The sequence below is a fragment of the Sabethes cyaneus genome, chromosome 3 (assembly GCF_943734655.1).
Source record: "Sabethes cyaneus chromosome 3, idSabCyanKW18_F2, whole genome shotgun sequence".
Classification (NCBI taxonomy): Eukaryota; Metazoa; Arthropoda; class Insecta; order Diptera; family Culicidae; genus Sabethes; species Sabethes cyaneus.
The window spans coordinates 217,168,913-217,194,525 of NC_071355.1; the positions used below are offsets into that span (position 1 = coordinate 217,168,913).

The 25,613-nt window shown below is 38.3% G+C and overlaps 3 protein-coding genes across 4 annotated transcripts; 2 read left to right on the forward strand and 1 right to left on the reverse strand.

Moving 5' to 3' along the window:
* Positions 1–148: 148 nt before the first annotated feature.
* LOC128740711 (uncharacterized) lies at positions 149–1,240 on the reverse strand. The gene has a single exon (XM_053836274.1). It carries the CDS (start codon positions 1,238–1,240, stop codon positions 149–151), a length of 1,092 nt encoding a protein of 363 aa, XP_053692249.1.
* Positions 1,241–3,908: 2,668 nt separating this feature from the next.
* LOC128740712 (protein mitoshell) lies at positions 3,909–10,649 on the forward strand. The gene is made up of 7 exons (XM_053836275.1): positions 3,909–3,960; positions 4,023–4,142; positions 4,196–4,361; positions 4,418–4,573; positions 8,717–9,887; positions 10,249–10,392; positions 10,467–10,649. Exons 1-7 carry the CDS (start codon positions 3,909–3,911, stop codon positions 10,647–10,649), a joined length of 1,992 nt encoding a protein of 663 aa, XP_053692250.1.
* Positions 10,650–12,309: 1,660 nt separating this feature from the next.
* LOC128742288 (uncharacterized) lies at positions 12,310–25,613 on the forward strand. Of its 2 annotated transcripts, none has more exons than XM_053838613.1 (6): positions 12,310–12,367; positions 12,814–13,004; positions 23,197–23,361; positions 23,427–23,482; positions 23,543–23,785; positions 23,863–25,613. In XM_053838613.1, the coding sequence occupies exons 2-5, from the start codon at positions 12,941–12,943 to the stop codon at positions 23,684–23,686; spliced, it is 429 nt and encodes a 142-aa protein (XP_053694588.1). In that variant the 5' UTR covers positions 12,310–12,367; positions 12,814–12,940; the 3' UTR covers positions 23,687–23,785; positions 23,863–25,613. The 2 variants fall into 2 exon arrangements, with proteins under 2 accessions (XP_053694588.1, XP_053694589.1); XM_053838614.1 differs by having other exon boundaries at positions 12,330–12,361.

Genomic DNA, 25,613 nt, shown 5'->3' on the forward strand with positions numbered 1-25,613 from the left:
TCACAGTCATGAATTGTATATGAAGACACGCACGACTGCAAAACAACTTATTGTTCACTTCAATTTGACATACTCTAATCATTATAGAACTCCAATATGAAATTGACATGAAAACGATTTAATGTGAACTTTCTATTACGATTTTGTGTTATCTGGGTGCTGCCGTTGTATATTCGTAGCAGCTTATGAATAGCGGCCAAACTTCCGCTTCACCTCGAAAAACCGGAAGTTGTTTGGATACAGCTTGCCTCGCCGCCAGCTGTTCTTGTGTTGGTCCACTGTTCGCATCATGCTTCGAAACTGGCTGGTCTCGTCTGCGTCGATTCAACAGCTTCCTGATCGTATTCTCCTCTTCCACTGTCAGGTCTGACTGCTGCAAAAGCTCATCGAGTTCACGTACTTTATTTTTCGCCACTTTCTGTTCGATAATGGTACCAGCTCCTGTTTTCGACCCCGGCTCGTTTAGCATCGAGGGTTCCGAAAAATCAAAATTGGAATTTGGTTTTCCAACTTTAGATTGTTGTTTTGAAGCAATACATTCAGTGGCCTGTTCCTGCCTTTTTGGAATGGCCCCCAGCAAATCGCATTTAACAGATTCCGTCCAGTTCTCCACGGTTTTGTCGGCAGAATCGCCTTCCCCACTGACTGGATCTTCCTCTTCATATCGTCGGGACAAATCCAATTTGCATCTCTGGAATTTATCTCGAAGCTGGCGTCGCTGCAGTAAAAATTCCTGTTCATCCTGTAACTGTTTTTGCATTATTTCTTGCTCCTGCGCCAACTCTTTTTGCAACACCTCCCGTTGCTGCAACCGTTTCTTTTCGAGAAACTGTCTCTCCATCTCTAACCGTTTTTCATGAAGAAATTTTTCATCCTCAAGCTCCTTTTCCTTAGCCCGATTTTCACGCTGCAACTCCAACAGTGATTCGTCTAACGTGGGCACGGCGACGCTTGCTTTCCCTGTATCTGAACCTGCATCACTTTTAGCATTGCCTTTCTTACCAGACGTTTTCTTAGGCGGCCCTTTCTTAGCGGCTTTCGGCACGTGCAATATGTTCGTGCACTTTGAACACGTCCAAGGGGTATCCTTGACGGCGTCTGTCACATCTGCGCAACGATAGTGGGCCCAGAAGTCGCACGCATCGCATTGGACCATGTCGTCCACACTATCATGGTCCTCACACAGCATACAATTATGATTGCTAGCATCATCCGGCGGTAGAGCAAATCCCTCAGCCATTTTGAGGTTATATCCAAGAACAATTTTTCAAGATTGTTCAGATAGAAATAAAACTATCCTCAGAGCGGTCTTCGTGATGACAGCTTGAAACTGTAATTTAATTTTATTAATTATCGAGAAACAAATCATTTAATTATAGGCTTACAATTGGTTTTTCTTCTACCTGCTCTCAGCTGGTCAAAGGGAAGTTCCTTTCTGGAGGATATCTATTTTGCCGAATCGAATCAAAACTGAATATATATTGTTGTTAATACAACACATAATGGTAAATTAGTAATATTACTTACTATTGAATAAATGTAATTTACTCTTTAATTGTGGAATATCAAATAAAGCGTATTCGATTGTACGCTCAGCTGCACGCGTCTAGGTTAATAAATTCGCATTTAGATATATAATTAAAGGAAATAATATCGTTTAACTCACTTTAAACTACGTTTTACAGCTAATCGATCTATATATATAATTTTGGTTACTACTTTTAGATATAGTTATTGAATTAATAAATTTACGGTTTAACCCGGTTTCACTTTGCGCACTGCACGTGTTTTACACCAGTCGCTTTCAATAGATTTTAGTAATGGTCGCCTATACGTATCTGCTCGCACTCAGGATCGTTGACATCGCTCATGACAGTTGAAAGGTCAATGTCACCCAGGGCTGTGGCAGTGCTCGTCGTTGCAGTATTACACTGTTATTCCGAACACATACAATTGTACAGGTACAACGCTGGTACAATTGTATGTCTGTCTCTGGTATTAGCGTTAGCGTAAACGAGAAATCATATGTTCGCCACTCTTCACACAAGTTAGCTCTTCAGCTGTCAGTGGGGCCCACCACGACTCCTGAGCCCGCCTGATGTTAGCTCTCGTCAATGCAATGCAAACGAGATAAAGGTGCCAGTAAGGTTTTGCACGGGCGAGCATAACCTCACTTCTTTGACGTCTATCAGTGGTTTGTTTACATGGACTTGGAACATGGGTTAACATGTTGAAACTGAATATTGCTTAAGATCTTAATGGCAAGTCAGAAAAGCACAAAAACTGCCATTTCGAGTAGTTTGGAGGGCGACACTGCTGAATAATTCGCTTTTAAAACGTTTAACTCCAATTTATGCATATCGCGTTCGCCTAATAAATAGTAAACAAACCACGAGTGGATGTCAAATGGGTGAATTGAGTTCATTCCGGTTCATTCGTGACGTCACCTTGCAAAACCTTGTTAGCTGCAAAAAGTAGTCGAAATTCGAAAATAGTTTTGTTCGAAAATTCTCTCTTAACATTAGGAGCCTTTCAAATATTACGTAACGCCTAAAACGCCATTATCACGAAACCCCCACCCTCTTGTAACAATTGTTTCTTACACCCCCACTCATACCCGTAATCAGGGTTGCCACATGCACAGATTATTCTGTGTTTAACAGATATTTGAACGAAATCGCCTGTACAGAATCTGTATGCATAGAATACAGATTTTCGCCAAATTACACAGATTAAACAGATTTTTGAACTTTTACATGAGAGTGAAAGAGACGGAAATAGTCAGCAAAATGACTCTCTATCTCTTTCACTCTCATTGTTTTGCATTGGACAGATTTTTGCACAGATATTTTTCCTCGCCGTACAGATTGTCAGATTTTTCCAACAAAAAACACAGAATTATATGTGGCATCCCTGCCCGTAATGCGTAACCTTATGTCAGCTTGCAGCCTCGTGTAAAGCGTGTGGGGAGCAAACTGTGATTCTATTCACAAAAACATGGCTTCCTATCATAGGCGTAAGGCCTGCAACCATGTTCAACAAAGCAAGGTTAGACACCTTGATTCAAAGCAGAAAGCAGTTGCGCATATGCTAAATTCTGTCCGATGGTCTGGTCGTCTGGGCTTTCTGTCATTGTTGCAGCGCCGCATACAAGAACAAGACGGCTTGGGACTGCGTTTCTACGAGTTAACCAGCTTGAACTTTTGGTTTATTCAGATAAACCAAGGGGTTTCCAACAGCAATGATTACTACGCACCTTTGAAAAAAGTTACTTTTGATTACTTTACTGACTACCTCTGATTACCAGTAATCAATCTCTTCTGATTACTATAAATTAATCATGATTACCAATGATTACTTAAGATTATCATTGATTACTCTACTGATTACTATTGATTACCAAATTAATTCGTAAATGATTACAAAAGTAATCTCTGATTACTACGCACTCATACGCTTTACTGGAAACCCCTTGAGATAAACCATTATTTTAATAGCAATTCGATAGCTCATGCTTGCTAATCGACCAGAAACAGCGTAATGAATCTAATAAACAAATTCGCCTAATTATGTTTCGACCAGCAGAACATCTCCGCTCCAACGTTCATTGGTTCGCTGTCTTCGCTGTTCACCAGGAGCAGAGCGCATCATAACAATAAAATACAAAATCGCAGCAACCATGTGGTGAGAATTTAAAATTTCTCCTTCCGTTCTCGAAATCAGCTGATGAATTTGTAGTCGAACAGCTGACAGAGTTCTGAGCGTATATCTGTTCGATCTATACAAGTTCACAGTTACTTCTAGCTCTCGGTACTGGAAGGAAGCTCTTCGACTGCAGAAGTGTGCGAAACAAAGAAAAATCGAGTTTCGGAAACAATACAGGTTTAAGGCTAAGGACACGTTTCGTAATGACGGACGAAAGCTTCAACAAAGCACCCGGATCAGAGTTCTCTAGAAGTCGTAAGTACATATTATGCTCTTTAAGTAGAAAGATCGAATTACGTAATGCTTTTTCTGATAAGGGTCAACTGTCGTTACTATGGGAAACGCAAAGGCAACCGTTACAAGTTCTGCCCTTTCTCCCATGCTTCCGGATCGTTTGATAAGTTCATCGGTTTCTTCTGGGCTTTCTATCAATCAAGGTAATTATACGTAACTTACGCAAAATGGAGATTAACGATTTAATTTTCGGCAGATGTTCCTTTCACTATTCTACAATATGGCCATCTTATGCCTGCTTTAGTTCAGCCAGGTTTTTCAGTGTTTCATCATCCACCGCCCCCAATGCCGATGACCATTCCACTTTTTTATCAGCCAGTAAACGGAGCACTACCACAACCTCAGCCATATGATGCCAACATGTTGGTCTTTTACTTTCGACCAGTAACTTGAAAATAACTTATTTTTATCTTTATAGGCTCTACAGATACACGCCTCAGCTTCCTAACAGCAGTGAAAACTTAGGACAAAAAAGCAACGTGAATAGAAAACTTGGAAAAATTAATCAGAACAAAACTAAAACAAAAGACCTAGGAAGCGACCCTCGCGGGTTAGAAGTGTTGAACAATGTCAGGTAATTTTGATGTTTTCAAATAGCAAATTACAATATTCTCATCATTACTTACAACTACCTGCCTGCCGCTAATCATCATTGAGGTCAATGTTCTAATGATGCTCCAATAATATTCTGTCCAATAATATTCACATAATCATGAATCTTCTCATGATCAGTAATTTAGGAGAGCTGCCCTCACTCGGTTTTTTGACCTCAAAAAATTGAAATTATTATTTCTCAGGTCTAAATCTGCAACGTACCTTCGAGGTACCTACAATGTAAATTTTTTTCATACTTTTAAATTTTAGTCACATATGCGGGTTGTCTCATGCCTCCTGGTCTAAAAAGATAAGAGAGACTACGAAATAAGAATACAAATAGTTTAGAGAAAAGTATAAATAAGGGCCATGTAGGGCAGATCTTTACTTGCTCAAATATCACGTATAGGAACAATGCCTAGATTATTATTTTTCCCTCGAAGGGAATCTTTCAGCATGGATCTAGCGGCATGATGTATCGGGCATAGCCACACGGCATGCTCTATGCTATAGTAACTATCACCCATACCTGTACCTATATACATATGCGATGCAAATGTGGCTTGAACCAGTAGTGGTTTGACATGTAAGTCGAGAAATATTTTTTTGATTATGTCGAATTACAAGCATTGAAAGTCGAATGTTGAAACTGATTAAATTCTTTTAACGGGAACGGAAGCAAAGGAGATGGAAACTAATAATGTTGGGAAAGTCAAGAAAATTGAGTGAAGTTCTGTCTCCAGCGGATTAAGCGGTTTTATTGTAACTGGAAATATTTTCTATGAAAATAAAGGCATGCTTTCTATTGAGGTGCCGTGTGGGCTCAGTAAAAATAAAAATAGATTCATATAGCACATCCGCGTAAATTCCGAAGACCGCGCGCGTGTGTGTGCGCGTGTGTGTGTGTGTGCGTGTGTGTGCGAGCGCGCGTGCGTGTGTGTTTGCATGAGCGTGTGTGTGTGTGAGCGCGTGTGTGTGTATGTGTGCGTGAGCGCGCGTGTGTGTGTGTGCGTGAGCGCGCGTGTGTGTGTGTGCGTGAGCGCGTGTGTGTGTGTGTGTGTGTGTGTGTGTGTGTGTGTGCGTGAGCGCGTGTGTGTGTGCGTGAGCGCGTGTGTGTGTGCGTGAGCGCGTGTGTGTGTGTGTGTGTGTGCGTGAGCGCGTGTGTGTGCGTGTGTGTGAGCGCGTGTGTGTGCGTGTGTGTGAGCGCGTGTGTGTGCGTGTGTGTGAGCGCGTGTGTGTGCGTGTGTGTGTGCGTGTGTGTGTGCGCGTGTGTGTGTGTGTGTGTGTGTGTGTGTGTGTGTGTGAGTGTGTGTGTGAGTGTGTGTGTGTGAGTGTGTGTGTGTGAGTGTGAGTGTGTGTGTGAGTGTGTGTGTGTGTGTGTGTGTGTGTGTGTGTGTGTGTGTGTGTGTGTGTGAGTGTGAGTGTGTGTGTGTGAGTGTGTGTGTGTGTGTGTGTGAGTGTGTGTGTGTGTGTGTGTGTGTGTGTGTGTGTGTGTGTGTGTGTGTGTGTGTGTGTGTGCGTATGCATATGCATATGCTCGTGTATATGTGTGCGTTTGCACGTGTGTGCAAATGTTTGTCCATCCGTGTGGTTGTGCATGTTTGTGATGTGTGTGTGATTGTGATATATTTGTGTATGTGGATGCAACAGCTTAGCTTGTTGATTGGATAATTGAATATTATTGACCATATTTGTTATTGTCAATATGTATTGAGCACGCATTTCCTTACTGGACTGGACGGCTGAAACAGTCGCGTTTCAAACGGTCGTAAAAACAGTCGTTTTTAACTTTTGACAGATAATGTCAAATTGTATCATCATTGCTGTTTCATTGTTGTAACCAATCGAGCAAAGTATATTAAGCTTGCTAAAGTTTGTTGCACGCACACATCGGCACGCGATTTGTTGTTGCTGTTGTTAGATTTTACACTTATTTTACACGTTTGTTTTTGTTTTTTACCTCAATTTTTTACCTTCGCAACGTTTGAAACGTTTGAAACCACCCCATCGATAGGCAACCATGCTTTTGCAACCAACATCTCAACGTGAGCGAAAATGAAATAGTATTTCATCACTTCGTTTCACTCGTACACATGGTGTCGCTGACGTTTACTGCAGCTCGATATAGAGATGTCGATGGGGTGTTTGAAACAGTAACTGAACTGCCCTTGGAATCCAACAGCAATAATTAGTAAGAAGTAAGTAATAGGACACCACACGAACCGTTGCTTTTCTAGAGATGACGCTTTTCTAGTGGTAATAAAACCAAAGTTTCTCACTTATCTATGTTTACCTGCCTAAAAAACAATCACTACTCACACTTTATTTGTGGTACAGTTACTCTGTTATGCATAATTTTCATAATGTTTGCCTAATTTTGATAAAAAGCATAAAAGTTATTCCTATACCTCTCCATAGCATCTTACTACCATTCTTCAGTGAGCCCGAAAAAGTGATTTTTACACCGTACGAGAGCCGGGAGCTGAAAATGTTTGCGACATTTCAATTCGAAGAAATTAAATTTCGCAACATGAACGTGATAAATAAAATCAATGTTTACCAACTATGTATTGGTTCAGGTGTTAAACGTTATATTGCTATCAGCGATATACACAAGAAACTGAGATGTATGAGAGAGTACTGTTGCTGCGCTGAGTAAATTTATTGTCGTGCAAAATTGGGCTGTTTCCAATATGTACAATATGCGTAACGACATCTGTTGTATTCAACAGGGAAACATTGATAGTTTCAAGCATACTCACGCATGGCGCATGATGAGACACTAGTGCCAACTTCTGTTCTTTATTATCAGAAACTAGTGGCGGTGTCCTATTAAACAGAGGTTGTGAATAGCAGCCGACAACTTCAACGGTTTTCGATACATTAGGCCGTATGAATATAGGCGCAGCATCGACGGGCGGCGGAACCAGGCTTTCTTCGACGCTCTCGCCTTTCTTCAGATGGCAGAGGATGTTCATTATGCTGCTGGATCGGCAATTATAAATGCTGGATCGGCGATGCTCAACTTCTATGCGCCGTTTTAGAGCTGGCAGTACGAACAAACCATTGAACGTAGTTGGTTGACTGTTTTGGCAATAGCTCCCATATAGCCCTAGCTGTGCTGGCGGCCGGCCAAATGGAATTAAATAAATTTGGCAATAGTTGCAAATCAACTGATAACACTGTCAAGTTTTTCTGTTCACAACATGGGTAGCTACGATTGGTGATCGCGATGCATTGGTGGATTCTCCATCAGGTGGCATAGTAATCACATGGAAAATCGTTAAAATCAATCCAATTTAATATTGCGAAATTTGCCCCTATTTAGACTACCCCGATTTACACGATTATCACAGTCGAATCTCGCACACGATTTCGCTCAAAGAAAATGAAGTGAACAAGAAGGGAAAGAAGGAAAAAGAAGTCAAACTCATTAGTAGATCAAACTAAAAGCCACTCTAGTGTCAGATTAACATTGCAAAATGCGGTACGTTGCATTAAATGATTATCACAGTAGTCTAAATAGTCATAAAAGGGGCAATAATGCATACGTTATATGCGGTCATGTGCTTGGAAGCGGCCATGCCGGTCATGTCAATTAGACCAATGTTTTTCGATATGAATTAAATTATGATATTTTAATTCTTTAAAAAGTATAATTGGTTTTATTATTTTTTTTTTGTAATTCGAATTTCTGATTTATTTTTCATGAATTAATGACTGATTCTTCTCTAAATTTTGTAAATATATCTATAAAAACTGAGTTTTAATTAATATTTTTTGAAACGGTAGTTTTTTTTTAAATTGACGAAGAAAGGGTAGAAGAAAGTAATAAAATGATAAAGTAATGGTTCGACCCATGCACGTTCCAGCATTGGACAAAAGGTAGGAGTCACAACGACTACTTGTTAAGCGTTATCTGTTAACCCATCTCTCTCACTTTTCCGCTGTTTCTCCTTCACTCTAAAAAATTTCATTACTTTCTTCTATCGTCCCTTCCTCAATTGTAAAAGAACTACCGTTCCAAAAAATATTAATTATATTTTCCTGACCTCATTTCAAGGTCAAGACAAAACACGTGGTTGGTCTATGAGTTTTAATTGTTTTAAATTGTTTTATTTAGCGACTTCAGTTCAACAGGATTGCCACAGATTACACCTGAAATTTCACGTGACGGCTTTGCAGGAACCGGAATTGTGGTGAATCAGGAAAAACTATCAACATTGACAGAGATGGCAATGCGAGGGTGTGAATTGGCAGAACAGTTGGCGGATAACCATCAAAAGCGTCCGTGTTTTAAAAAGATCGATAGTCTATGCGCTCGAATGAAGCAGGATTTAATTCGGCCGGATAGCGTATTGGCCAACATAAATTCACAAGGAATGGCTTGGGCGGTGAAGGATTTTATTTTCGTCTTTACACGTATCATTAACGCTTGGATCATAATTAAAGGATATGTCTATAACACACCGGAAGGGTTAGAGCGTGTTCAAAAGGTTTTAAGCCCAGACTTTCTGGATAATTTTATGAAATGGCAGGATTCAACGATTGACTTCGTTGATAGTTTGATAAAATCTTTTACTAGCTTAGATGAAACAGTACAGAATCAACGTACCAGCGGCGTTCAAAAAGAAGCAAATCTGAAGATTAATTGTTTACGTCAACTGAAGTCTAATGATGATAAAGAACGTGGATTACAGGACTTGTATGAATATTTGAAGGACGTAGTCCCAAATTTAGCGGAGAATAAGACTTCTTCCTCTTCGGATAATGCTAGTTGTAGCGATCTTTCAGATCGCAGTAGTATAATTTACGACAATTCGAAGAGCTACCTGGTTTCTATTGTTAACGATTCCGAACAGACGCAAATGAAGCATAATGAACATGGAACATACTTTAAAACAGGCATATACGAACCGATTAGAAAGCCTCCAGGATTTGGATCAAACAATCTAGCTTGTGCATTGAAAGCAAATTTGTCTGCAACTGACACAAACTCCATTCCATTTGTAACATCTACACCAAAAATTTTGAAAAATCCGATATCACACAACAGACCTGACCTCCTGGGTTCTATTTGTGGCTGTGACGCTGACACCAATGTACAATCAGCCAATCATCAGCTATCGGATATTGCTTTGGCATCGCAATTACAAATGGACTTTTTCAACGATGCTATCATTCGACAAAGCTTTGACGGTGAAACGGTGGCTAAAATTCATTTCCTACTACAAAAAGTTTTTGGGATTAATGAATCCAAGTATTTTTTGGTTGCACAATTTACCAAGAACTATGTAAGTATTGTTGTTAATTGGGATTGTTATCTCATTACAATCCCTGATTACGTAACATTTGCACCCTTCGTTTGGATGACGTCATTGATTTGCTTCTCTAGCTATACGGTTTCGTCGCACTGTTTTCAGTCGTGCAATAAAATGTCTTTCGGGTTTGCTTTGTCCTTTTCTACAATGAAGGCATGCGCTACTGTGTAATGAGCACACAAGTTCTCTGTGTTTCCGTACTTTCTGGCGAAAAAATCAATGAGCAGCATTGAGCTAAAAAGAGAGAAATCATTGTCATCCACAACGGAATGTTCTGTAATGTTATGTTACTCTTACGTATATTTTTGAATAGTTAATTATCGTTCCTTTTCAGTTCACTGATTTCCATGCAATCAATCCAAATTTCATAGATTTGCGAGCAATTATATCAAAGGCTCAAATTGGAGGCTATCAAAATATCCATGAAATCGTTCATGACTTACGGCAAATAGTTCAGGCTGCTCGCCGCTACCTTGAAGTAAGTTGGTGTAAATACTCTAGCTTGTCGTATCATTGTTTCGCTAACCATCTGTTGCTTTTTCTATCCTTTAGCAAAAGACCCATTCTCTGCTCAAAGAAACGGTTGATGAGTTCGAACGTAATCTCGAGGATATTCTATGTGATAAGATATTCGATTGTTACGATTTCAGCTGCCTGCCGGGATCTGCATCGCCAGCTACAACCATAGGGAGCAATAACAGCAGCGGCGCAACAGCTTGTTCCGGAGAGTTTTGAACTTTAAGTTGGAAGCATTGAATCGAGCTGTTTTTAGCTAGTTTTTAAAAGTCGATAATTTGTAAATAAGTTTTAAATTCACTGTAGTTTCTTCAGGGACAAAAAGTAACAATTAGCAACTAAAGCCGCGAGTAGGGTGCTGATCTTCGGTTCTCGTCTAGGCTGACCAAATTAAATTTAAATCTTCAACCCAACAGTTTTAAATTGCTTTGGTATAGTGAGTTCTGGGTTTTGCTGGATGGAACCAGATAGAATAATATATAAGATAGCTTGAAATTTTTACAGTCACGACAAACGATCACGAAATGTTGAGCTAAAGTTTTAAACAACAGTGACAAAGTGGACAAATTTTATGCATAGGAAAATTGCTTAGTTATTTAGAGTCTTTCAGTTTGAAAATTGTTTACACTAAATTTTTACGTGTGAGTGTTGCAAATGCTGCATATTACGTTTTTAATAACATAAATTGTCTAATTTTTTGGCAAGAAATTGTAAATCATCTGCCTATATATTGTATCACGTAGAAAGAACAAATATGAATAAAACGACAAGTTTGAACGAATTGTAGACTGCAGACTTTTAGCACTGATTATCGTGTCATACCGGAATGACAAAATGTTGGAAAAATCAGTGCACGCTGGTTTGGTTTGGGTTCAACCAATCTGAGTCGCCCAGTCGGAGCTGGACAAGAGGTGTTAACCAACGTAGATTTCAGAGCGCACGTAGTTAACATTGAGTTGTTCGAGTTGCTTTGCTACGAGCTAGGATAGAAAAACACGTTGACACTATCTTAGTTTATTTGCATTCATGCGTTAATTGAAAGTTATTAAGATATTGATTTCAGTCATGGACAGCATTGGTTCGTCGGCTTAAGTAATTGAATCTTAACTACTGTGGATGATGTTCCTTTTGACGTATATTCCTTCAAAGTTTGAATTTTACAATACGAGTAGAGTATGGGCATTTGATTTTGTGTTTCTTGCAAAGAGAAAGTGTAAAATATCACAATATCAATGTCGAGTTTTTCGACTAGGAAGAACTAAAAACGTTATGCAAATTAGTTATTTGACATATTATAACAAAAAGTTACAGGCTAAAGTTATACCTAATAATTATTCGGGTCGATACTTTTAACTTGTAACTTCAATCTCTTACCGAAACCATAAACCCCCGCTAATGTGAACATCTTGAACCGGATTTGTTTTTTACTTTGAACTCTGCTGATTTGAACATATTCTCATTAAAAGGTGATCAAACGTCATACACACTTGACAGAATTGACTGGGCAAAATGAAAAATGATCCCTCTTAGGCTCACTACAAGGAAGAAAGGGTCATTCATATTATGCTAACATTATAACACGTTTAAAACATTAGTCGGAGTTTCTTTTATTACAATTTTAAAACTGTAAATTTCAGTTTTCGAAACGGACATGCCAAACAAGATGATACGGAATCAAACACGTGATGCACCTACCGTCAGCCAAATGTAGGTTGGCGCGTTTTTGTTCGAGAAACGCTCTCGCGAAAGAGCACAACTTGCAAAGGGCCTGCGGCTGTTATTTGCTAGTTCCAGTTGTATCCGCTCGCGTTGAACTCTCTGCTTTCTGGAGTATCGAATAGAAACCATTGCGCGATTGAGTTCACAGTCTGTCGTCGGTCGGTCACTAGTCCTCATCGTGGATCGGTTACGAATACTTTGTGTAGCAAATTGTACGGGTAATAGTCTTGCATTAGTTCCTTTTTTATGGATTTTCAAATCATTCTACAGAAAATTAGCGCAGCCAACGTCCACCTTTGCTTTCTGTCCTGGTTCATAAATTAAAGGTTTTTGCTGTGATGGGCCAGAAAGATTGGTGGGGAGGAGAGACTCGCACACGGTTACACAATTCTTAGTGGCTTCAAGCAGCATTTTCTCCTTTGCTCCTCAGTATTGATTGACGATATTCGGTGTGACTGTTCAGTCCACCAATTGCTGCTGTTAGGTTGTCTCGATTCCCCTAGTATTCAAAAATTCCCCGTGGTTAGTTAAAAAACGCACATAGTGTAACGTGTGCAGAATTGTGAATCTGGATGTAATTGGAAAATTATTCATATCCCACTCAAAAGCACCGACAGCAGAAGGGTGATAGTTGTGAATATTACAGAGAACGTGTGATTTTTAGGTGTGCTGCAACACTGTGTGGAAGTTTGCTCCAGGTTTGAGCTAGCAAGGTTTGTGAAGTCGATACCGGAAGTGTTCAGATAGTGTTCAGGAGCTAGGTTGTCCGACAAGCCCTTTTTGCAACCAATATGGCAGTACTACAATCGATTATATTGGCTAGCGTTCTGCTGCTGATGTTTGTTGTGCAAAGAGGTAAGAATTCAATTTTTTTATGTTACAAATTTGTTATAGTCAAAAGATTGAAAAGCTGGTTGAACATACTGTATCGGTTATTTCGTAAAAATAAATATCCTGAGCAGAATTTAAATGGTTAGCTTACAAATTGCAATGGCAATGTTGCAGGTTTGCAGTATATATCACCAGTTCGACATAAAGGACACCGTTATGTAAGAAGGGTCGTTTTTATATGTGATGGAGACAGACGGTCTGGTTTCAGGGGGTGGCAGTGGGCCGTGGGTGGTTCACTGGATGGAAAGTATGTACGCGATCGATATCCTGTCGGGTTCTTTCTGCATTTTGCTTTGGAGCCTTGTTTGGTGAGAGAAATTGACGGGAGTCTGTGAGTAACAGCGTGAGAAACTACACGAGGAATTTGGTACGATTTTAGTTCCAAACGGACGGACGTTTAACGTGTTGTCCGCATGCTCCAGTCGAGAGGCGAGTCACAAATTTTCAAACGTAAACATGCTAGTTGAAACGACAGCAAATTTACTTTGAACTGTTTAATTACAGATGCTCGATAGTTTTCGTGCGTTCGAATGTGTATTTCTTGCAAGAGGGATTATTGGTATTTCACGCGATACCTATAACGAAACGGAACGTAAGATGTTGTTGGCATGTGATATTTTACGTTTTAAGGGGGGACCCTACTCTGGAAGACCGAAAAATAATAGATTTTCGTAAATTTTTTTCAGATACTGGAATTATAGTTAAGTGTTGGGGTATTTTGGTTATTGGTTAAGGTATATTTGAAGATATATTTAGTATTTTTTAGATACATACCAGAATAGTGCTTATTATGCTGGTGGTAGGTGAGCGCGTGAATGCCCTCTAGAAAATAGTTCCTTGCTGGCGGTACGTGCCGGGAGCCAAACGTAGAACCGATTCCAAGGATGATTTTGAAGCTTTAGGTCAATACTTAAATTGTTACGTAGCGGTTTTTGAAAATTCCATAAATTACCAAAATGGAGGGAATTTTTCCAAAAGAAAGGTGTTTTTCATCAAAAATCGCCAATTACGAGCAAATAAAAAATTGAAAAATTAAGATATCAAAAAACGGCTACGTAACAATTTAGATAATTGATTTTTAGTTGTTGAAAAAAAAATTCAGCCAAATCGGTCCTCTAGATTCTGAGATACACGTACCGCCAGCTAAAGAAACATGTTTTCGGGGAAAACACGTTCAAAGTTTCCTACAGCAATGGACTTCGCTTGAGGTGACTCCACAATCTTTACTGTAAGTTTTCAACGAGATCAGATATCAAAAAATCTTCGAAAATGCAAAAAAATAAAATTCGATTTTTCCGACTTCAGGGTAGGGTCCCCCCTTAAATGTCATCCATCATTCTTTGAATATCTAGTTATATTACACAGTACATTTATTACAAGAATCACGAGTTGATTAATGCTGTTTTGGAACGAAAAATGCTCAAGGTGGGACTCTTTTTGGCGGAGTTTAAACGAAAGGCAGAGGGTGGCGCAGGCGTATGAACCACGAGCTGCAGGCACTATTCGTAGAGACTCCCATCGTACACCTGGTGAAAGACGGGAGGCTACCTTAGACAGGCCACGTCACAACGATGGTTAGGTTACCTTACTAGAGCCACGCTGCCAAGTCTCGTGATGTGGCTGCCATCTTATAATATCGAGACAACAAAGTGCCTCCTGCCCTGTTGGTATACGACCTCAGTTTCTACCGTGGTCGGTTACTCGATCTTAGCTAAGGTTACTCGATTCCGGCTGGTACCACGAGGAGGAGCGAGAAGAATTGCTGGATAAGAGCCTAAGGAGCACTATGGGGTTACGCGTTATCTAGCCGTTCACATCATATCCAGCGAGAAATCGGTCAGCTGAAGCATAATAGAGCCGCCGACTCCCTGCAGAACTCTACAAAAATGGTCAGGAACCACTAGTAATGGCACATCACTGTATAATTTCAAGGATTTGAGAAAAAAAGAAACTAACGAAGGAGTGGATGGAATCTTCGATGCTAGTCAACGCCGCCTACAAGGGGATCACCAAAATTTTGTTACGTCGTCTATCCCTAATAGCCAGAGAATTCGTTGGGCAGTACCAGGCGGGCTTTATGGGGCCCGTGCTACTACAGATCAAGTTTTCACTCTTCGACAAATCCTCCAGAAATAGCGAAAGTACAACGTGCTCACGCACTATATTTCCGTGGATTTCAGGGCAGCATACGATACAGTCGAACGTGAACAGCTATTGCAGATAATGCACGAGAACAAACTGACGCTGTTGATCAGTGCTATCCTGAAACCAGTGATGTGCTATGTGCGTGTTTCGAAGACACTCGAGTCCCTTTGAATTGCGAAGAGGGTTGCGGCAATAGAATGGACTGACCTATACGTTATTCAACATCATTATAAAAGGTGTGATTCGGCGAGCGGGCAGAGGAACGATCATCAGCAAAAGTTACCAACTCCTAGCCTTCACAGACGACCTCGACATATATTACTAGAAACCTTGGAATGACGGAGGCAATCTACGCCAGACTAAAAACAGAGAGAAGGAGGACTGTGCTACAAATTAATGCGTTGAAAACCGAATAGATAGTAGGAAGAGGCTCCAAAGAAAATAACGTTTGCTTCGCAAGGACAGTGGCTAATGAGAGTGATGAACTGCAAGAGGTTGATGAGTACATATATTTGGGATCTCTGGACAAAAGCAAAGCATAGCAAAGCAAAGCCTAGGTGCTACATTCCGTTATCGAAACTTGACCTGTTAGAGCCAGCTGTTAGAGGGCAGAACAGTTGCAGGGTCATCTCAGGGGATCTCTGGTCACCGCCGATAATAATACGAGTAAGAAGATTCAACGACGCATTCAAGCCGGAAGTCGAGCCTATTTTTCCCCCCGCAAGCCGCTTTAGTCAACGAGCATGCGCCGCCGCATAAAGCTGACGATTCTTAATACGCTCAAACCGGTAGTTCTCTACGGACTTGAGACTGCAACTTTGCATACGGACGACATACGTGCATACGTGCCGTATTTGAGGGAAAGGTTTTGCGGAATATTTTTGGCGGAGCACAAACGGATATGAGTAGAGCGATGTAGATAGGATTGTTTGATCGACAGAGTTCCTCGGTAGATCGATAAAAAATTGTGGTCGAAACACCCGAAAAAAAGTTTCTCGTTTGCCAGCTGAAAAGTGATGTTTTCGTAACTTCTGGACCCATAAACCAAGAAATTTATCAAAAGTGCCTCTGAAGTGAGAAGAGACTTTCTTTCTTTTTCTGAGTTTTTATTGATTTCTTTTGCTAGGACAACTTAGCAACAAGCTGCCAGGCTTCATTCTCGGTTTTTTGCTCAGTAGATGCTTATTTGACTACAGCGCACAGTGCGTTGAGCCATAGACAAAAATCGTTTTTCACTTTATTTTAATCGGGTATACTAAGTATTTAGAATTGTTTATAGATGCCTTCTGCTATATAAACAAGTATTAGTTTGCTTGGGAAAGCGCCACAACTACTATTACAAGCGTTCAAACTGTCAAGTTGCTGAGTGGATTTTACTTACAAATTTTGCTTTCATTTTTGAAGCTTATTCATCACGCTCGCAAAAATTTCATAGTTTGTATAACCAAAATCTTTAAAATGGAGAATAATAATCAAGATTAGTAGAATAAATTTTGGTTATAGAAGGAATTCATTTTGATCTCACTCCTAAAAAATCGCCCCATAGAAACGACATAGATATTGTCCTTCAAAAAAACAGAACTCCAACTTTGATTACTGATTTAAAAAATGTTCCACCGACTTCCAAGCTAAAATATACACAGAATAATTGTTCAAAGTGTCCTCTACAAGATCGAACAGGTTTTAGCAGCAACTACCTGCAACTCTGCAAGATATTACAATATTTGTAGATCAACGTCAAGCACTGATAAACCGTCAGATTTCCGTTGATTCTACTATATTATGTTATCCCTGTTAAAAGAAACCACTGTTTATGAAGCTTTGTGCTATTACTGTTCAAAATTAAACTCAAAGCGATTTTATTTCATATAGCGAATAAATATTTCTTTAAAAACATTAATAAACTTAATGCCGGCTGCCGTTTTTTCCCGTTTCTCGGGTTGATAATTATGACGAATAATCAATGATAACGATTTTTCTGCTGGAAATTCGTTTCGTGGATCTAATTAAAAGGTTTTTTAAAAATTGCCCAACAAAAACAAAACATCGAGCTGCAGACTTTGTCCCAAATTATGCCATGGAAAATTATTATTTATTCTTCCGTTACGGCTGAGAATGGTAAAAAAGGCTTAAGTATTACTTAAACACAAGCTCTGTTCACAGATATAGATTTGTTAGTGCAAAAGTATATTTTACTTAGAAATGCTCAAACGTCTTCCATAAACATAGCTTTCCAAGCTTTCATGCACTGAAGAAAAACTTTTCGATTACCGAAATTGCAGCCAAGGTTGATTTTCGAGTGCAGCTTAATCTAACACTAGATGGCATTGCTGAATTTACCATTTAGTATTTCTAGTACGAATGCCACTTTCACAAACAACTTTGATAGTTTTATAACCGACGGAACCCATATAATGATGAAAAACTTTTACAGTGCTTGCGTAAAAATTTGGCGTTTGGGACATTTTTGTCATTATGTAAATATTTTGAGACATTTAAGCAAATACTAGCTTCGATTATCACAAACTACTTTTTTCATTACACTAGCTTGATAAAATGTCTAAAATCAGCAGTTTTGATTTTTGTCCCGCAGTCCTATACGTTCAACGCACTGTGCAGCGCCTCAAATAAACTGAATTCGAAAAAGTAGTGTAAAGGGAAATTGTAGAGCTAATTATTATCTACATTATTGTTAAAGAAAGTATAGTTTTATCTTTTGTATTTACGGCGCTATGCGATTGCTACCTCGTTCTTCAACAATAATAATTTATAAAACAATATTTTTTTTAAGTTGAAATGTATGCAAATTTCTCTTTTATTCTAAGGGGCCTAAGGTGAGCTCCATTGATTTAGTATTAATTTTTAATTCAGTTTTATGTCAGTTAACTTGTCAACACTAATGCATAGGTACATAGGTACAAGCGATAATTACTTATTTTGAACTTTTTCGAAACGACTTTCTCTTCAAATTTCTGAAATAGGCAACATTTAAGACGTTATATTTTTATCTACTAAAATTTTATTCAACAATTATGGACATACAGATAAACTACAAAAGCACATTCAAGTATATGCTAAAATGAGAAATTTTTGTTCGGTAATTAAGGCCGCGGTATTATATGGGTACCTTTAAATGTGCAGTGGGTCAAAACATTTACAAGGGAGTTTCAAAGCTTTAAAGTAGTTCACAAAGGGAAGTTTAGGGTCAATATTCATCAAATAGGTTAACCGTACCAGTAGTAAGGCATTTAGTAGTAAAATTTCAAATTTTTAGTCAAAATACAGTGAGATCAGGATAAATTTACTTGCACACACTCACGATATGATTGAAATATTCTTTATCTTAGTAAAAATGACGGTTGGAATCATGAAAAATTTGAATTTTTTTAAGAGAAATTTTTTTCTACCATTTGGTTGCCTATAGTGGTGATACCGAGGTCTCTAGAGTGGAGGCATCGTAAACCCCTAATATAAAAGGGAGCGTGAGTATGTTTGTATGTTCCTCCATAACTCCAGAACACCTTGACCGTTCTCCACCAAACATGGCACACATGTTCCTTGATATAAGAGAACCAGCACTGGGGGGTTGACAAGAAGGAGGGGGTATTATTACCCAAGTAGCACACGTTGTCACAATTGAGTCGCAGCGGCTGATATGCGACAAATTTAAATGTAAAACTTCGGTTACAGTAACCTAAAATATAACAGTTGTGTAACCGAAATAGCGCAACTTATGTAACTAAATCTGGTTACATTAACAGTTACTCAATAACCAATATGTAACATGTATAGTTACAAAATGGTTACTATTGAAGTTACACATAAACTGTAAATTGACTTTCAATTGGTGGCAAATTAGTTATCTTGTAACTTTTATTGCATAGCGAAAATGTAGCAGGTTTATTATTTCAATCTATGGCTGTCAACGTCAAGCAGTAAATTTAACTGTTGAATATAGAAGAGTGTATAAATTATTATTTCAACACAAATTTTAATGCAGTTTCAAATTTATGGTGAAATGCATGATTCTAGCTTTGAAAAATTCACGCGCTCTTATTTAATATAGCTTTTCGTTACTTACTTCTTTGAAAAATTGATGTTTTGTAAATCAAATATAAAAATTTTAATTTTAATTTTTTGATTTTTTAAATTTATTCTTAGCAATAATGAATTAGTGGAGCATTCACCTAGAAACCATTAAAAATCAAGTTGTTTTAGCTATCACTTCTATCACAGTAAAATTCATAGCCATTTTGCCTTTGGTTCTAACTACTACACCATCGTCCTTGAAGTTTTGTATCGTTTTCGGCATATTGCATGAAATCATTTTAAGCAGCCATTGTTCATTGTTCGCATTGTTGATATCGGGAAAAGGTATTTTTTAGTGATTGTTGTGAAAAGAAAGTGTTAATTTAATATCAAAGAATAATTTCAGTTTGAATAAAACAGTTACCACCAGTGTTAATCATAGAAGGTTACATTTCAGTTACATTCTAGTTGTACGTAACCTTAGCCTTCGACCTGGTTACGGTATCGGTTATACGGTAACCAATATTAAATCTGTTGTAGTCACTTATTTCTTATGTCGTCATTTCTAAGTTACACTGTAACCTATTTTCATTGCCGGTTTCGTTTCGATGTAACTTGATCGTTTTGACGTTTGAGAATAATCATCATTTGTTTACTTAATACCAATGTCTGGGCGGAGAAGATTCCAAGTACCATCAATTAAGTAAATAAACGCATTTACAAGAGCATTTCACGACCCGTGTACCAATTGTTTATCTTTACCATTGGCAATATTCTTCAGGTCTAGTTTTTCCTTAATCCGTTGTGTTTACAAGGAACAGTGAACAAACTGTTGCGAAAATGTTACTAGCCGACTTTTTTTGACTTCGTAACTGCTCGTAACGGAAAATTAACTGTTTTGCGACCAGCAAGTTGATGACAGTTCGAAAAAAAGGTTTCAATTTGGTCATTTGGTAACTACCTGGTAACTTTTTGAGATTTTTGTCACTAGAAAACTAAAAAGTAACTATTTTCAATTTAATGTAACCTAACTCGTTACAAGTATCCTAAATGTAACTGCTGTGCAACCTTTTTGTATTTTTTTATTTTTATGATTAGTTACAAGTGCTACTTGGGTATAGTGTTACCAGGTCGATTGCCCATTTTCCCGCTGCCCAGAGCTTGATTTCCCGCTGAAATCCCGCTGGCCAGGATCAATTTCCCGCTAGAAATCCCGCTGAATCGAAAGTCATATTATTCTTTCGTTTCTGGTGCAGAATAAAAAAAAATATTTCAGTAAGGCTTGCATTTGAAATTAGGATGATCTGCTGAAATTGAGAGGTTGCAATTGAATGAACATTATGCAAATTTACTGCATTCATGTTGACGAAGTTTTTGGATTCAGGAAACAGAAAACGAAATATTCTGTTATCCCTTATATAATGACAGTTTACTGCGAAATTTCGCAAGAATTATAAGATTAAGGAGTTTGAGAACACAGGCGAAAATTTCGAAAGAAGCTTTTAGCACAAATTCTTTTTCTGTGTCTAGCTATGATAAAAATCATGCAAAATTTCAGCAACGCTGGCAAATGGTTATGGTTTTTGGTGACAAAAGAAGATATGTTGCAATCTTTAGAAGCACCCAAAAATCAAAAATATCTGTAAAGCGCATCGGCTCTTTGTTCTCGCCTTTATTTTGTTTTAGCACCGATTTGTTTTGGTTTTGTTATCATACAAATGGGTATATAGCAAATTATGGGCCCTATTCTGTAAGTCACGTCAAGTGTCACTTTGCTCGAATAGTCGACTTTTGGTATTATGTAAGTCACACGCGACCCAATTTTGTCAAGTAAGACGACTAAGTCCATCGCCAAAAAGCTAGTGACTAAACGGTTAGCAAATGACGCCAGAGTTAGCTTTGTTTTGATCGTGCATTGAGCCGCTATGTTGCCCGTTCTTCTTGCACTCGACACACGACAGTGACTGAGCCGAGCCGAGTTTCTCGACGTGACTTACAGAATAGGGCCCTATGATATATATAGATACATAAGTGTTGTTTTGTTTCCAATTCATGAATCAGTTGGATTTTGCCATTGGCAACGAATTAGTGCAAAACGGATTGCTTTGGTGGGCTTCTTTTTCAGTAAGTTCTAATGAGTATTTGTCAGAACTATCCCATTTTAGGCAAAAACCACGGAATATTATAATCAACAGAATATACTGAACCATCTGCCAATGCATGAGCAGACATTAGAATGTCACTAAACGAAGTGTTTTGCTGTCAACCTCTCTTTCAGCACTCTTTTTGCCTACCAAATATCGCTAAATCGAGATCCCGCTAAAATCCCGCTGAGTTATTTAAGAAAACCGCTAGATTCCCGCTAGCCGCTGTTTGGTTATTAAGTCCCGCTGTCCGACTTGAAATCCCGCTAAATCTAGCGGGAAAACCGCTGATCTGGCAACGCTGCTTGGGTAACAGGGGGAGGCCATAACTCCGAAGCGCCTGGACGGTTCTTCATCAAACCTGACACACATGTTCCTTGACATAAGGGAATCAGTACTGGGAGATAGCCAGAAAGGGGGAGCCCTAACACGGGGCTTAGTAAAAGGGGTTGCGTTTCTCTTGCATTTGGAACGATAGTATTTGTACAAGTTGCTGGATTTCTGAAAGGGGGAATATGGCAGCCGGTAACAAAGAGGAGGTTCAAACACCTAAAAAAGCCTTTTGTCGATTTATAGAGATTACCGGGAAGAAGTCAGATTTACAAGTGGCTGGGGAGAGGACCTAAAGTAATCTATATTTATTTTAACGCTGTTGTATTTGGGTTCAGTCAAATTTTAATATTTTTACCAGTGAGTTTTTCTGTCCTTTATATAGTTTCTTTCTTATAGTTTTCCTATAGGTATAATTTATGCTACATTCGTAATAGTTGCTAGTAAGTAAGAGAGACTATTTGGTCGAAGTTAAATCAGACCGGACCAAGTCGCAAAATTAAAAAAATAAGTTAATGACAGCAAACGATTAAGAATTTCTCAAGCTACATTTTACTCTAATCAGATTATATAAATGTTGCAAATAGCCAGAGATATAAAATGGCTTCGAACGATTGATAGCCTTAAACTACACAGGGTAGCAAACTTTGACTTCGTTTTTCTCGAAATCAGATTTTTGTCACTTGGTTCGGTCTGCCTTAACACCGACCATTTCCGATCGATAGAAATATATTCAACCAAAAAGGCTGGAGAATCTGAACCTTTTATAAGCAAATATGAATCATACATGACATCACGGTTTGTTGATCAAGCCAGTCAATCAGTTTCTATCTTAGCAGTTTCAACGAATCCAGTAGCTCGGATCGTTTTAAATCATATATTTATTTCAATCGCTGTGCGCCTGCGGTTAATCAAGCTGCGTCGATCTGACTAGTTGCTAGTATCTACGGTAGATCTGCTTAGTTTTGGTTGAGCAAGAATGATATGCAGATGCACACAGGGAACTGTGTCAGTAGCTAGAATGGTTGGTCGGAAATAGGAACATTGACAATTAATATTTACCCTTCGTCCAGCAAGCAATAAACAATTTGCTTGTGTCGTCTCGCGACATGATGAGTTCCATTAGTTTCAAGCTCAATTGATTTATATTTTACAGAAATAAAAAAGTGGAACGAATGTTGTTTGTACGTACGTACGAATGTGATCTTTGAATAAAATAGAATATTTTTTATAAGGGACAAAAAGATTGATGAAAACGTATTTTTTATGGGATAGGCGCAATGTATTTTATAGAACTTTAAAGGTAAATATCCCTATTTCTGTTGATGAATTTGACCCTACAGAGCCCAAAGCAACCCTTTAAAAAATTAGTGTTGAAAGTTGTTAGTAACAGTGTAAATTTACTGTTCACCATAGTCTGTGTTTTTCAAAACAAACTTTATATTAGGTACGTCACGTTGATTGAAATTTGTAGTTGAATAAATTTCTATTGTTTCTGATTCCCACAGGTGATGCCATTAAATGTTACGTGTGTAACAGTGCTGAAGATTCTCAATGTTCGTACGATATACCGCCGTCGGAAATGCAAACGGACTGTGACACCTACAAGGACGGCAACAAGTATACCTTCTGCCGGAAGATCATTCAGTCGATCGAGTTTTCCGTGAACAATCGTAAATAATAAGAATGTTTTGAGGAGCACTGCAATTTTTTATAACATTTTTTCTTCCACTTTCAGTTCCTCCGGACACCAGAGTGATTCGTGGTTGTGGTTGGGATGAGTCCACCTACAAGGTCTTTACTCTTGTTCGGATGGTTAAATGTTTGAGAATAAGTTAATGATTTTATTTTTAGGGCAAGTGCTACCAACGTTCAGGCTTCGGAGGACGCCAAGAGGTGTGCGCCTGCTACGAAGACAATTGCAACAGTGCAACGTCGCTGCAAGCTACTGTGGGACTGTTACTTGCTGCAACAATTGTTTTCTTAGTTCGTGCTTAATCCTGCTCGATGTAGAGCTAACGGGTTTTCAGTTTGGAGAACAATTCACCTACGTCGCTTATATATTTTGTTTCATTGGACTTACAAAAGCAGACTGCGGTAATATAACATAGAACGAGATAACAATAATGATTATAAAAAAACAGTATTACATGATTATTAAATTTAATTTTTAGATTGCGAAAAAGATTGGACGAAGAGCTGCATAGTTTTAAAAACGAGTGTGGTTCGTGTTGTATGTGATCGATGGAACAAGCAAAACGGCAATGCTTTAACAGAAAGCTCACAGTCGGTGACGAAAATAATGTTGAATAGTCAATAGATTTAATTTTTACGCGATACTTTCAATAATACCAGGTATATAGGTACAAAACACATTCGTTATATTTATGTAATTGCAGGATGCTTTTCGTAAAAGCTGCATTATTCCCGCAAATTGACGGTTCAAACTTTTGTAGATAATATGATTGATAAAAAACCAATAAATAGTTTGGTTTTACTACTGGATACAAGAAAACTCATTTCCGTCCCAGGAAAGTTAACTCAAATCATGATAGGGTTCGTGGCGATGTTTTTCTTGACCATATTTTGTGAAAGTTTGTTCCCTCATTAGTGCGCGGAATGGTAGTCAAATGCGATGGTGATTAAGTTATATCAGCATCGGATACGCGTAAAAGCATTAGTTTGTAAATATGTGTTCTATTATGGTATGAAAGCGTTTAATTTAAGATATAGTAAAAATTGCAGCTTAGCATTATGAAATATTTTCTGAAAAAAGCTTTTGGTTGTTTGATAAAATTACCCGCATATTTATTTTTCTAAGAGCTGTAATTTATCGGTATTGCAAAAGTTCTTGAAACTAACCTTAACGTGAAACAAGTGTCACCAGACTATTATTGTTTGATTGCAATTCAAGGTAAAATTCATATGAATTGTCCACCTTGTGCAAAAACTAAACCTAGCAAGTAACTTTCGCTTACTGTAGAGTTCACATGTTGCTGTCAATAAAGAAATAAAAAAAAAAACAAATAGGTAATAGGAAGCTAAGAAAATTCGGAGCTAAGGGTTTCTGTTAGAAGCTGATCATGGAAGGAGATAAGTTTACCACGCCTTTGGTAAACTGGGCAGCGAAAAGGGCTCCCTTCCATCAGTCGTTTCACCACCCTAGTAAAAAAAAGAGGAACTACATGTTCGAACAAATAGTTAGTGAGCACTCATTTAATCTAACAAAACTATATTTTCTAATATCTCACACAGAACAATTCTATGATTTTTATATACGGAATCAGAGTGTCGCCAGCCGAGCGAAACATAATTGTCTTTTACTGATCGAATTGATTTATTTTGAAATATTAAACCGAAAGATAACTAGAGTTTTAAGAAACACCGAATGTTATTTAAGAGAAAATAAACAAACGAAAAATATACTGCTTTATACGCTGATGAAATCGAACTTATAAAATAGTAAAGTGTTAGTAATTAATAAATTGTTTAAAACCAAACCATGAAAGCAAAAAGTAACACAACCTTGTAGTCGTAAGCTAAAGATAGAATTATCCTTCGTGGCGAATGATCGTTTTATGGATTCAAACTAGGGTAAAACAGCTCTAAAAGGATTCCTCGGTTTTTCAATGTTATTTTTCAGACTCACCTGATTAGTATCTTTAACCAGCAAACCGCAATTCATGCAATATTGAAACACTAGTTCCACTGCTTACCTAGAACGATCATGGTTAGCGATCAATCCTGGTAATCATTTAATCTCGATCTGCTTCGGAAAATTTTCGTTACAATTTTGAATGAGGAAGCGGCTACTTTTAAAATTAATTCAATAATGAAACAGGATAGCATGCGAAAAGCTTTAAAATAAATTATCAGAAATGAAAGAATAATACCACTATAGGAACGATCGAGAAAAAAAATATTT